At 39.9% G+C, this 14931-nt stretch overlaps 1 protein-coding gene across 1 annotated transcript in view; it reads right to left on the reverse strand.

The window, feature by feature from the left end:
• SLC24A3 (solute carrier family 24 member 3) overlaps nucleotides 1-14931 on the reverse strand; it is a 949388-nt gene that overhangs the window by 5660 nt on the left and 928797 nt on the right. Inside the window, exon 16 of the mRNA XM_007948201.2 lies at nucleotides 11078-11143. Coding sequence (XP_007946392.2) covers nucleotides 11078-11143 — 66 coding nt within the window. The remainder of the gene's footprint in view (nucleotides 1-11077; nucleotides 11144-14931) is intronic.

Consider the following 14931-nt stretch of genomic DNA (forward strand, 5'->3'; position numbering starts at 1 on the left):
GAATGTATTCCAGGGCCATAGTATTGGGAGTCTCACCAGATTTCCTCTGACCAGTAATTCTGGTCATTATTGAGTTTTTGGATTTTGTTCCATGTTTTCCCTCCGACTCTATCCAAGATCTCCAGATTTGATCCTTTCCTGAGTGGTTGGCATTGGTAGCCAGGCACCATCTAGTTCTTCTGGTCTGGAGGGCCATCGTGTTCTAGGGCTGATTGCTTCCAAATGCCCCCCGCCTTTTTTTTTTTTTTGCATTCTTCTTCACTTCCAATGCTAGGAGACCATTAGCTGCATCTTTGATGGCTACTTGAAAGCTTTTAAGATCCCAGTCACTACTTATCAATGTAGGATGTGGAGCAATGCTTTCATGTATTTTGTTGTGCCAATTGAGTCTGGTGTCCCCCAGTACTATGGTCCTGAGGCAGTAGATCTATTGGATCCCTCTCCCATAGTGTCTGGTTGTCTGTGAGGGATTACTCTGTGTCTGTCTTCTATTGTTTCTGTAAGGACTGCAGGTATTTTTTGTGTCACTGGTGTCTGTGCAAGATTAGCCTCAGCTGAATCTATCCTTGGTCTAGAATATACTTCTGTTCACTGACCTCCATCTGATCACCTCAGGTGTTTATGTGTTTATCTGTATAGCCTAGTGTCTGGTGTTAATAGCAATGCAGTATTGTGGACACATTGGTTGGTATTAGTATCTGTTGTCTATCTCTTATGTGCACAATTTGGTGTCCTTCCATTTTCTAATGTTATTATGGTGGTCTTATATCCTTCCCATATATCCCTCCCCCTACCCATGTCAGCATGTAGGCCCCAACTATCCCGAAATTAATCCCTCTCTTTCCCTCCCCATCCCACTAACCTACTAGGTGAGTTCCCTTTCCCAAGGAAACCCTTCTCTGTCTTTTTACAGTAATGGGCTCATACAGTACTTGTCCTTCTGTGATTGACTTATTTCACTCAGCATAATGTCCTCCAGGTTCATCCATGTTGTGAGATGATTCGTGTATCCCTCATTGTTCTTTAATGGGGCATAGTATTCCATTGTGTGGATATACTATAATTTGGTTATCCACTCATCTGTTGATGGGCATTTAGGTTGTTTCATCTCTTTGCTATGGTGAATTGTGCTGTGATGAACATAGATGTACATATGTCTGTTCATGCCCTATGTCTCACCTCTTTAGGATATATTCCAAGTAATGGAATGCTGCATCAAATGGTACTTCTATTTTCAGTTTTTTAAGGAAACGCCATACTGTTTGCCACAATCGTTGCACCATTTTACAATCCTACCAGCAGTGCACAAAAGTTCCAATCTCTCAAAAACCTTGCCAGCACTTGTTACTTTCTGACCTGTTAAACTTTGCTATTATTGCTGGGGTGAGATGATATCTCATTGTTGTTTTGATTTGCATCTCTTTAATGATTAATGATCGTGAGCAATTTCTCATGTGTTTGTTGGCTGCCTGTCTGTGTCTTCTTTGGTGAAGTGTCTGTTCAAGTTTTTTGCCCATTTGTGAATTATTTGTCTTTTTGGTGTTGATGTTTTGAAGTTTTCTATAGATTTTGGAGATAAGTCCTTTATCAGATATATCATAGGCAAATATTTTCTCCCAATCTGTAGGTTCTGTTTTTACCCTTTTAATGAAATCTTTCAATGTGCATAATAATTTAATTTTTAAAAGATCCCAGTCATCTAGTTTCTCTTCTATCTCCTGCACATTCTGGGTTATGCTTGGTAGACTATTTATGTCATAAATTAGGGCTCCCTGACTTGCTCCTATTTTATCTTTGATGAATTTTATAGTTTTGGGTTTTACATTTAAGTCTTTGATCCAGCTTGAGTTTGTTTTTGTGTATGGGGTGAGGTATGGGTCTTGTTTCATTTTCTACAGGTGGATATCCAGTTTTGCCAGCACCATTTGTTAAAGAGGCTGTCTCTTCCCCATTTAATGGGTTTTGGACCTTTGTGAAAGATCAGTTGTCCAAAGATGGATGGGTCTATATCTGGACTTTCGATTCCATTCCATTGGTCTATCTGTCTATCATTGTACCAATACCATGCTGTTTTGACTACTGTGGCTGTATAGCAGTTCTTAAGATCTGGGGGTGTGAGACCTCCCACTTTGTTTTTCTTCTTGAGAAGTGCTCTGTTTATTCGAGGTCTCTTTCCTTTCCATGTGAAATTAGTAATTAGTTTTTCCATGTCCTTAAAAAAATTTGTTTGAATCTGGATCAGGATTGCATTAAATGTATAGGTTGCTTTAGGTAGTATTGATATTTTCACCATGTTTAGTCTACCTATCCATGAACAAGGCAGATTCTTCCATGTATGTAGTGCCCTTGTCTCTTGTAGCAGTGTTTTACAGTTTTCTCTGTATAAGTCTTTTGTGTCTCTGGTGAGGTTTATTCCTAGATATTTTATCTTTTTTGTAGCTATAGTAAATAGTATTGTTTCCCTAATTTCTTTATCAGAGGACTCCTTGAGGGTGTAGAGAAATCCAACTGATTTTTGTATGTTGACCTTGTATTCTGCCACTTTGCTGAACCTCTCTTTTAGTTCCAGTAGTTTGTTTTATTGAGTCCCTTGGGTTTTCTATGTACAGGATCATATCATCTGCAAATAGAGATAGTTTTAGTTCCTCTTTGCCAATTTGAATGCCTCTTATTTCTCTTTCTTGCCTTATTGCCCTGGCCAGGACTTCCCATACTACGCTAAATAGAAGTGGTGATAGAGTGCATCTCTGTCTGGTTCCTGTTTGGAAGGGGAATGCCTTGAGTCTTTCTCCATTAATAATGATGTTGGCCGTTGACTTTGCATATATACCCTTTATTATGTTGAGGAATATCCCTTCTATCCCTATTTTGCTGAGAGTTCTAAACAGGAATAGATGTTGGATTTTATCAAATGCCTTTTCTGCATCAATTGATATAATCATATGGTTCTTTTCCTTTATTTTATTTATGTGGTGGATTACATTGATTGATATTCTGATGTTGAACCACCCTTGTAAACTTGGTATGAATCCCACTTGGTTTGGGTGTATTAATTTTTTGATATATTGTTGGATTCTGTTGGCCAGGATTTTGTTAATGATTTTTACATTTATGTTCATGAGTGATATTGTCTGAAGTTTTCCTTTCTAGTGGTGTCTTTGCCTGGTTTTGGTATTAGTGTTATGCTTGCTTTATAAAATGAGTTTGGGAGTATTCCATCTTTATCTATGTTCTGGAATAGCTTGAGTAGCATAGATGTCAACTATTCTCTGAATATTTGATAGAATTCTCCAGTGAAGCCATCAGGGCCAGGGCTTTTCTTTATGGAAGTTTTTTTAAGACCTGTTCAATTTCTTCCCTTATTATGAGTCTGTTCAAGCTTTCTATTTCTGAGTTGGATAGTTTAGGGAGCTCTTGTGATTCTATAAACTTGTCCATCTTGTCTAGGTTCTCAAATCTATTGGTGTACAGTTTTTCATAATATTCTGTCAGTATCTTTTTTATTTCAGTTGTTTCTGTTATGATGACACCATTTTCATTTACAATAAAATTGTGATTTGGATCTTCTCTTTCTTTTGTTAGGTCTGCCAGTGGTTTATCGATTTTATTAATCTTTGAGAAGAACCAGCTCTTTGTTTTGTTGATTTTCTCTATGTTTTTTTGTTTTCTGTTTCATTTATTTCTGCTCTGATCTTTATTATTTCCTTGCTTCTATATACTGTAGGATTCTTTTGTTGTTCTGTTTATAGTTGTTGGCATTGATGAATTAGAGTGTTGATTTTGTTTCTTTCCTCTTTTTTGATGTATGCATTTATTGCTATAAACTGTCCTCTGAGTACTGCTTTCCCTGTGTCCCATAGGTTTTGGTATGATGTATCTTCATTCTCATTTGTTTCTAGGATTTTTTTATTTCAGTTTTTATTTGTTCTATTACCCAGTAGTTTTGAGCAGTGAGTTGTTCAGCTTCCATATGTTTGATGTTTTTTTCCTTGCTCTTCCTATTATTAATTTCTAATTTTATAGGTTTGTGGTCCGAGAAGAGGCTTTGTAGTATTTGAATTTATTGAGGCTTGTATTGTGTCCTAACATATGGTCTATTCTGGGGAGGGATCCATGTGCACTAGAGAAGAATGTGAATTGTGCTTTTGTTGGGTGAAATGCTCTGTATATGTCTATGAGGTTGAGTTGCTTGATTGTATTGTTGTGTTCTTCTGTATCCTTGTTGAGTCTCCTCTTTGAAAGGGGGGAGCTCTGGTAGCATAGTGGCTAAGACACTTGCCTGCTAACCAGATGCCTGGCGGTTCAAACCCACCAGCCACTCCTCGGAAGGAAGGTTGGGCAATCCTACTTCTGTAGTGATACTGCCTGGGAAACCCAAGGAGGGGTCACTATGAGTCGTGTTTGACTTGACGGCACATAACAACAACAACAACACTGCTATTGTAGAGTTGTCTATTATCCCTTTTAATTAATATTTGCTTCACATATTTTGGAGCACTTTTATTGGGTGCATAATTATTTTTTATTGTAACATCTTCTTTGTGAATTGACCCTTTTAGCATCATATAATGTCTCTCCTTATCTCTTATGATGTTTTTCATCTTAATGTCTGTTTTATCAGAAATCAATATTGCTACTCTGGCTCTCTTTTGGTTTCCATTGGCTTGGTATGCTTTTTTTTTCCATCTCTTAATGCTTAATTTGTTTTTATTTTTGTGTCTAAGCTGGGTCTCTTGTAGGCAGCATATCGATGGGTCTTCTTTTCTTATAGAGTCTGCCACTCTTTCTCTTGATAGGTGCATTCAGTTCATTCACACTGAGTGTAATTAGTGATAGGTATGAATTGATTGGTGTCATTCTATTGTGTTTTCTTGTCTTGTTGTTGGTGTTTCTTTGTTCCATATACTTTTCTGTGCTGAGTTTGGTTTGTTGACTAATGCTTTCTCCCTTTTCTCCTTTATAGTTGGTTTTGTGCTTATTAAACCCTTATGTTTTCCTTCCTTCTGGATTTGCTTAGAAGGATTGTTACTTTTCTCTGTATTTACCTTGGAGTATATTCTTGTCTCTACATTTTCAGAACAGTGCGTACTGTGAAGACATTGTCCTATTTTCCTCTCCATTTGAAGGTCTGTACCTAGAAGTTTTATTCCTTCTGATAGGTGAGCTGCTGTTGTTGTGTGCTGATTGAGTTTCTTGGTTTTTAAGGTACAGTGTTTTATGGTCTTATTTTGAGTTTCTATTTCTGATTTGGTTTTAGTGTTGATGACACATATCCTGGTTTTGTTGATCTCTGTTGTGGGTTCTCTATTGGAAGGACTTTCTTAAGCATTTCTTGTAGGGTTGGTCTGGTTTTCACAAAATCCCTTAATTTCTGTTAATGCCATCCCATTGCCTTCTTGCCAGCAAATAGTTAGAGCTCAGCCTAACTATTTGATTATTATAAGTAATATTTCTTTTTTTCCAGGCAGCTCTCAAAAACTTTTCTTTGTCTTTGGTTTTGGAGCGTTTGATTGTAATATGCCTTGGTGTTTTTCTCTTGGGATCTATCTTGTGTGGAGTTCTATGAGCTTCTTGGACAAGTATCTTTTCTTCCTCCATAATATGGGGGAAGTTTTCTGTTAGCAGTCTTCCACAATTTTCTCGGTGGTCCTTTTCACCTTTTCTTGTTCTGGAATTCCAATGAGTCTTATGTTGTTTTTTCTCATGTCATAGCATATAATTCTTAGATTCTTTTCATTTCTCTTAAATCTTTGTTCTGATTTTTCTTCATACAGGCTAGTTAGTGTCCAGGGATTTGTCTTCTAGTTGGGATATGCATTCTTCAGCTAGTTCTAGCCTACTCTTTTGTGCTTCTACTGTGTTGTGTAATTCTGTCATTTTGGTACTCATCTTCTGCATTTTGGTACTCATCTTCTGCATTTCTAACTGCTGTTTTTGTATGAGTTCTGATTGTGCATTAATCTTATTATTTTGTTCTTGAATTATATTTTCCTAAATTCTTCTAGGGAATTGTCTGTGTTCTCCTTGTTTCTGTTTGAGGTTTCCTTGGGCTCTTGTATAACTCTATAAACATATCTTCTAAATTCCTTCTCAGATAATTCTATTGCTTCCTCTTTCTCCATGTATAAACCTTTTTTTGTGGTTTTGCTTCTAATGCCTTGTCCTGTTTTTTTGTTTGATTTGAGGTTGCCTATCAGGAGCTCTGGTAGCATAGTGGCTAAAGCACTTGACCGCTAACCAGAAGGCTGGCGGTTCAAACCCACCAGCCACTCCTTGGAAGGAAGGTTGGGCAATCCTACTTCTGTAGTGATACTGCCCTGGAAACCCAAGGAGGGGTCGCTATGAGTTGGGGCCGACTCAATGGCACATAACAACAACAACATTGTTTCCTAGACATTTTGATGTTGTTTTCAACTGTTGGTTATGTTTTGATTTGTTTTGTCTTGGTTTTATGGTTTAATATTTTGAAAAGGTGAAGCTGGTGTATTTTATTTTATTTAGTTATTAATTCAGGTACACTGGGTTGCTCTGCAGTTTTCTTTGCAATGGTAGAATCACTGTGTGGAATGTGGATATGGGTTTCTGTTTGTCATAAAGAGCGTTTAGAGTTTGAACCGAGAGGTTTTATGTTGGCTGAATTTGGTTTCTCTATTGGATGAGTGAAGTTATTGGCAGAGAAGGTGAGAGCAGAAAAAGGAAAGCTTGCTCTTGCTAGGGGTGGTTCCTAGGGCTTTGAGTGGGCTGCTACTGATGACATCATACTGTTATTTACAGGCCCACAGCTCAATTTCAGGAAAGACTCCAGTTGTTAGAGGGTCCTCACTTTCCGCCAGGCTCAAACACATGCAAAAACCCCACTCCTGAGGCCCCTCAGTGCCAAAAAGCTGACCCAAGGCAACTTTCGAGCTCTGTGATCTGTCGCAGGTGTTTCTCTCTTTGGCCCCACCTGTCGGTGATGCCAGCCCAACCTGCCCAGACCGCGATCAGCTCGGGAATTTGTGAGTCCACCCACCTGCAGTGACAAAGATGCGCTCGGTTTCAGCTGCACTGGAGTCGGGAGAGTGCCTGCTAGTAATCTGTGGTCCCAATATTAGTGATAAAGTCAAGTGCAGACCTCTCAGTGCCACTAAGCTGACTCAAGCCTATTCAGTGACCCGCTGAGGGGGGAGCGAGCCCACACTCCTAGAGCACCAGTGGACTCTGTGCTTGGGTTTCAGTGGTGCTGGACATGCCCGTTTATACCTAGCCAACCCAAGTTACCAATAAAATCAGGTGCTGAAGGTCCTTGGGGTGATTGCTGGTATACTGGTGTGGTCACTGGTATGCTGGTATGGAGTGTCTCCTGCCTTGACCCAGGGAAGTCATGGATGGCCATTCTCGCCTGCCAGTCACTCCCCCTGGGAAGTCTGTAATGGCCTTTCTCGGCTGCCTGTCCGCACTCTACAGGATAGATCTTCTTTTGTTTCTTCCCCTGTATCTTTCTTCTAATTATACTCCTCTGAGTTTGGTACACTCTGACTCAGTAAGCTGTTCAGAGCACCAAAATTCCTAATTCAAACTTCTGTACCTAGTTTTTAAGCACTAAGATACTAGAGAGAAATAGTGTTGTGATTACTGAAGAGACTCCATTTTGAATCCACCTCTTTCTTCCTAGTCTGTCTGAGTCTGGAAGCTCTGCTGAAACCTGTCCACTATGGGTGACCCTGCTGATATTTGAAATACCAGTGACAGTTTCCAGCAGCACAACAACATGTAAGCCACCACAGTATGACAAACTGACAGACGAGTGGTGGTCACTCATCATAGTGATTTCAATATCCAACACCTTATTCTCTCAAGTTTTGGTCCTTTTCCCTAACTTAGCTACTCACACCAGTGTCAGATTATCCAATAAGCAAGATAAGCACAGGCTTATTTGTGCTTAGTTACTAATTTGTGGTGAACAATTTTGCATTTTTTCACCCCATGAAAGATTCTGCTTCTAGGTGTGGCCGGCTCCTGTCTCTCCCAACCCCACAGAATCTTCCTTCAGAATCAAAGCCTCTTTTCAAACTTACAATCATGACAGGGTGAAGTACCCAAAAAGCAAGGTAAGCATGAACTTATTTGTGCTTATTTACTAATCTGTAGTGAACAGTTTCACATGTTTTTGTTCACTACAGATTAGTAAGTAAGCACAAATAAGCTCATGCTTATTGGGTAATATCCCTGCTCATGCCCAAGGTCATGCCCCAGAATTGGGTGTCCAATATGGGATCCACTTGCTGCATGTGGTGACTCAAGTTTAAATTTAAATTAATTAAAAGAAAAAAAAAAATAAAAATTTGGTTCTCAGTTGCATTAGTATTTACACTAGTCACATTACCCTATTGGATAGCACAGATACAAGCCATTTCCACCATTGTAGAAAGTTATATTGGACAGCCCTGCAGCCTACATCTTGCCATTATTAATACCAGAAACATCTCCGGAATCTCATTGTCAAACATCTAACTTTCTGACCACCATCTCCATCCCTTCCACAGTTCTGTGAACCCCCTACCGTCAACAATTCACTGAGAGTCACCATCTCACAGCCCTTCACCCACCTGGCATCCTGCTTAAATCTCATCAGCAACCACTATCTGGCATCCACCTCAGTGCCTGGCCCTTATCTTGTCTTGTCATCCTTGCTTGGTTGAGCAAAGTTGAACCCTTGGGTTCAGGGCAGCTCTCCCTCTACTCACTGCCTGCATTCACACAACTGAATGTGGCTGGAGGGAATGCCCAGACATGCTGATCAATTTCATTCTGAATGCTGGACCTCAAAATTTAAGTGGCCATGAAAGCTCTTTGGCAATTGTGCAGTATTATTTCCATCATACCCTCTCTTGCTCACTTTCCCAGATGTCTATTTCACACCCCTTCTCTCTTTTTTTAAACCTCCAATATTCTTTTCTTCCTCAGCTCACAACCTTGTTACTATTTCCCTGAGCACCCACTACCACACTAACCTCTACCTTCTCTGTTAATAGGGACTGTAGTATACATATGACAAACTCCTCCACTGCGAACTAAGTCCTGTCTCTTCTCCCTTCTCTTTAATTTACAACTACCACCACACTGGATTATTACAATAGGCATACAAGAATGATGTTATTTCTTTCATCTTAACAACAACAACAACATTTTTCCTTGATTGCCATTTCTCTTTCCTTTACAGCAAAATAACTTGAATATAGTAAGTTCCAGCTGTCTCCAATTTCTCTCTTCCATTCTCTGTTAACCTTCTCTACTCAATTTTCCACTCCCATACTACACACAAATCACCCTTATTAAGAGCACCAATGACTTTGCATTTCTAAATCTAACAGCCATTTCTCACAGCTCATGTAACCAATCAGCAGCATTTGACAAAGCTGGTTACTTCCTCCATCTTGACACCCTTTTTTCATTTCTTCCAGGCTTCCCCACTGTCCTGGCTTTCTTCCTACTTCTCTAGCTGCTCCTTCTCTGCTCCTCACCAACCTGACTTCTAAATGCTGGAGTATACCAAGACTTAGATCTCAGGTCTCTTATCTTTTCTGCCTACCACTCACCTTTTGGATCTCATACATACAATTGCATGGCTTTAAAAACCATCTATATTCTGATGTCTCCAACCTGGACCTTTCATCTAAACTCCCGTATTTCTAATGGCTCTCTTGACCTGTCCCTTGGGTGTCAATAGGCACTTCAAATTCAAAATGATTGCAATTACTCTTTCTCTCCAAACCTACTTCTCTCCAGTCTTTCAAACTCAGTTTCAACAGCCCAGGTAGTACTTGGCCCAATTTACAATAGAGTCTATGATTATAGCACAGTGTAAGTAATGATCATGCACAGTGGTTACAAGTATGGGCTCTGATGTCAGATGCCTTGATCCTACATTTATATTTGGTGTTAACAGAGGAATCACTTAACTTCTGTAGGCTTCATCTGTATAACGGGACTGAGCGTAGTGCCTTAGGCACTATGCCACCAGAACTTCCAATATCAAGTGAGTGCTCAATAAATGCTGGTTATATCAGACCTGAAGAACCTTAGAAACCATAAAAGAGCAAATTATGTTGATTTTTGTTTCTATGTATGGCAGCATTTGTTTTGGAAAAACATTGACATTTGACTCATATCCTGATTTTGTAAATTACCTTTCTTGCTTTCTGCCTGCCCTTCTGAATTCTAATTCTCTGGCATATGCATTTTAACAACAAACCAAAATCAAAACCAATCCCACTGTAATTGAATCAATTCTGACTCATAGCAACCCCCATTGGGTTTCCGAGGCAGTAAATCTTTACGGAAGTCGATAGTCCCATCTTCCTTCCACAGAGCGGCTGGTGGGTTTGAACCACCAACCATGTGGTTAGCAGTCAAATCTCTTAGGCACTATGCCACCAGAGATCCTTTTTAACAACAAGGCAGGTATAATAAAATTAATATTTCTTTAAAAAATTAAGGAAAAAAAATATGGCTTCTCAGTGTGAAAAGGCAATACTAGCATGTGTGTATATTAATGGCTACTTCTTGTGGGTCATCCATGTACTGGTGTGAAATTTTTCCCTCCAAATATGTCAATAGAATTGGGAATATTAAATCAGACAAATGGATGTATATGCCAAGACAGGGGAATGCCACAAAAGTGTACTGTGAATAAAATGAATACATTTTTAGTCTCTGAGTACTGGTCAAATTCATGTATTTTTGGAGCTGTTTAGCAACTTGATATAGTCAATTAATTGGAATTCACCCTTCTGTGACAAATCTTGCAGAAAAAGTGAATCTCTGCTTTGCTTTTAATAAGCAGATTATGCTTGACATGAGACGGGGCCATGCTTCCCAGTGGAGAGCTGGCTTCCTTTCAGAAAAGGAGAAGCGCTCCCTAGTGGGTTGCTTGGATCCACTTCTAGAAAAAACAGCCACAAGATGGGACATGTGGAGGCCGTTTCCCCACATTCAGGAGGAGCCCATCTGGTGTCCAAACAAATGCTGTAGCCAAAGAATCTAAGAGGAAGACAAACATGTGAATTCAGGAATGAGGAGAGAGCTGCAAACCTACCGTGACAAAAACAGAGGCCAGGAGCAAGCCCACAGAGTAGATCAGTCCCCTGCTGTTCAAACGGATCTGTAACAAAGGGTTACAGAGTGAGTCATCTGCTTAATGCATGACACTCAGACAACTCTGAATAGCATTGATTCCAAATCCCTCCCCTAGGATGGAAAAGCTAAGGAAAGTCTCAGTACCCATATTCTACAGCTTGTATCTGGGATGCAGTCTTTCTTGAAACACTCCCAGGTATGCTTGTCTCAGTCCACTCTCAGCCTAGACCTTGTCCTTTACTCTCAACAGTGATGCCATACCTGGGACTGTCCCACACCACTTTAATTCTCCATTGTGTTCAGCATGATTTTTGTTGCCCTAATCACTTCCTTGTTGATTTGACCTCCAGGGAACTTTCCCTTTCTTGAACTCATATAATTTTGGGGGTGAATTTCATAATATTGGTGATGGGAGCAGTATTTTGAATGGATTTTTAAATCCCTCTTACATTAATATGTCTCTAACCTTCCCCCAACAGGAAAAGGTGAATAAGGTTGTTACAATGGAAAAGCAAATCCAAAGAGTTGAAATTCTGTTTCTAGTATTTGTAAAAGAATTTTGTTTGTTTTTCACAGTAGTGCAATGGGATTAACAGTCAAGCTTTAATCACACTGCAAGAGAGAAACAAGTTCTGGAATTCATACAGACCAGCTCTGTGCAGTAGGTGCTCTGGTGGCATAGTGGTTAACACATTCAACTGCTAACCAACCATTCAGCAGTTCAAACCCACTAGACACTCTGCAGCAGAAAGATGAGGCAGTCTGCTTCTGTAAGATTTACAGCCTTGGAAATCCTGTGGGGCACTTCTATTCTGTCCTATAGGGTTGTTATGAGTTGGAACAGACTTCATGGCAGTGGGTTTGGTGTTTCAATTAGCTCCATCCAGTAGAACTTTTTGTGATGATGTGAATATTCTGTATCTGTTCTGTCCAATATGTTAGCCACCAGACCTATATGGCTCTTGAGCACTTGAAATGTGCAACCAAGGGACAAAATTTTAATTCTTGTTTAATTTCAAATTAATTTAAATTAATTAAGTATGTCTACTGTGTTGGCCAAAGCAGGTAGAGAAAAGTAAAGGGCTGACCTGGTTAACAGAGATCATGGAGTCTCTTCCATAGTAGAGAGAAGACACCTTTTGACCTGATCATGAGGTGCCTGAAGTAGAAAAGTATGCCTTGGAGCCGCAGTTCTCAAAGTGTGGTACCTGGGTCAGCATCAGCAGCCCCTGAGAGCTAGTGAGAAATGCAGAAACCAGGCCAAACCCCAGACCTATCCAATGCTGATGAGTCAATTCTGACTTGTAGCAACCCTATAGGGCAGAACACAACTGCCCCAAAGGGTTTGCAAAGCTGTAAATATTTACAGACGCAAACTGCCACATCTTTATTTATGCCATCCTTGGGAGCAGCCTGGAATGCAAACATTTGGAAATCCTTTTGTGTTCTTAGTTTTCAGCACTGTACTGATTCTTCTAAGATCAGAACAGGGCAGAATCTTCCCAGCCCTGTTTACCTGCTGAGCTCTGGGGCCCAACCCTTGTCAGTAATAAGAACTGAATCAAGTGTTTTCTTGCCCTTAAGAGACTGAGAGCCAGGGAGCAAAGTTCCAGGCAGGAAATTTCTCTCTGACTGAAGATTTTCCAAATTAATCATGTTAAATCCAATTTGTGAACTTGACTCTTCCTACATTCACATAAAATCTGGAAGAACACTACTGCTGACATTCTAAATCTGGCTCCAAACTACAACTAATCATTTTGTGGGGTTCAGAGTATTTTTCACATTGTCACCTTCTTCTCTACAATCTTCCTGCTACATGTACCCAAAGATATGTCTTTGTTTTTTTCATTGTTAATTTAAGGCCTGAGCCCATGAAGCCTCCATTTATTCTTTGCTGCCTGACCCCCACACTTCTACAGGAAATGGTAGTCAGGAATTAGGGTACATCAATTGCCTTTTGGTCCAATTTAAATACCTCCCAGCCTCTGGGAACTAAAGCATTATGGTTTGGGGCAGAGGCTAGCTAACTTACAGCCCACAAGACAAACAGCCTGTCACCTTTTTTTGTACATAAAGTGTTATTGGAACCTAGCTTATTAGTTTACTTATTTTCTTGGATACTTTGTGCTAACATGGCAGAGTTGAGTAGTTTTGAGAGAAATGGTACACAGACCACAAAACCTAGGATGCTTACTTTCTGGCCTTTTACAGAAAGTTTTCCAATCCCTGGCTTAGGGAATGGGCTCCAGATCAAACCTCTGGATTTTGAATTGCAACTCAGCCACTCACTTGCATACAGTCATAGACAAGGGACTTCACTTCCCTAAGCCTGAGCTGTTATCAGATGGATCTTGGCTGGAAACAGAGAATTCTTGAAAGATATATATCCATGTTTTATTAACTATGTAAATGCATTTGACTATGTGGATCATAACAAATTATGGGTAACATTGTAAAGAAGGAGAATTTCAGGACATTTAATAGTGCTCATTGGAACCTGTACATAGATCAAGAGGTAGTTGTTAGAACAGAACAATGGGGTACTGTGTGGCTTAAAATCAGGAAAGGTGTGTGTCCTGTGTCAAGGCTGTATCCTTTCAACATATTTATTCAATCTGTGTGCTGAGCAAATAATCTGAGAAGATGGACTATATAAAGAACAACACAGCATCAGGATTGAAGGAAGACTCATTAACAACCTGTGACATGCAGATAACACAACTTTACTTATTGAAAATGAAGAATTAAAGCACTTACTGATGAAGATAAAAGATTATAGCCTTCAGTTTGGATTACACTTCAACATACAGAAAGCAAAAATTCCCACAATTGGACAAATATACATCATCATGATAAATGGAGAAAAAATTGAACTTGCCAACTATTTCATTTCACTTGGATCCACAATTAACATCTATGGAAGCAGCAGTCAAGAAATCAAATGACGAGTTTCGGCAAGATGGCAGACTAGGCAGAAAGACTGCACAGACCCTCTTCAAAAAAGAAAAGGCAAGCCAATTAACACAGACACAGAAGATAATCTTGGATGCCTGAGCCGTGGAGGGAAGGTTATAAAACTGGACTAAACCCCAACTAGCAGAAGAATTTGTGTGAAAATACCAAAAAAGGAGACATATGGAGCTGCGGTCTGGCAACAATCCTGAGTGATCCTGATGGCACAGACAGCTTGGAGATTCCCGAGTGGTGTTAGGAGCTAAGAATTAACCTAAAAATCACCCTACTAGCCAAGGACTGCATGGAGGACTGTTCATGGTGGCTGGAGAACAAACGGAGAAGGTGAAGAGAAAGGTGGGCTGAACTGTGGACTTTTGCCAGTCCAGAGGATGCCACCATTTTGAAGGTTTAAAAAGCGGCTTGACTATTTTGGATATTTAAAGAGACAGTGCTCTTGCAGATTCCTGGAGCATAAGAACATGTTCTGCTTTCCAGAAATCCCAAGGACACTTGAGACCTGCAAGACTGAAAAGGCCAACAATAAAAAACCACCAAGAGTTCCGGTAAGATAGTGGACTGGCAGAAGGACTGCACGGACCCTCTTCAACAAAGAAAAGGGAAACCAATTTACACAGTCACAGAAGATAATCTTGGACACCTGAGCCTTGAAGGGAAGGATACAGAAGTGGATTAAACCCCAACTACCAGAAGAATTTGTGTGAAAATACCAAAAAAAGAAGGAGACATATGGAGCTGTGGTCTGACAGCGAACTGAGCGACCCTGACAGTACAGGTGGCTTGGAGATTCCTGACTGGTGGTAGGACCTAAGAATTAACCTAAAAATCACCCTGCTA

Source organism: Orycteropus afer, unplaced genomic scaffold (assembly GCF_000298275.1).
Source record: "Orycteropus afer afer isolate SDZICR_OR568_19922 unplaced genomic scaffold, OryAfe1.0 scaffold00208, whole genome shotgun sequence".
NCBI lineage: Eukaryota > Metazoa > Chordata > Mammalia > Tubulidentata > Orycteropodidae > Orycteropus > Orycteropus afer.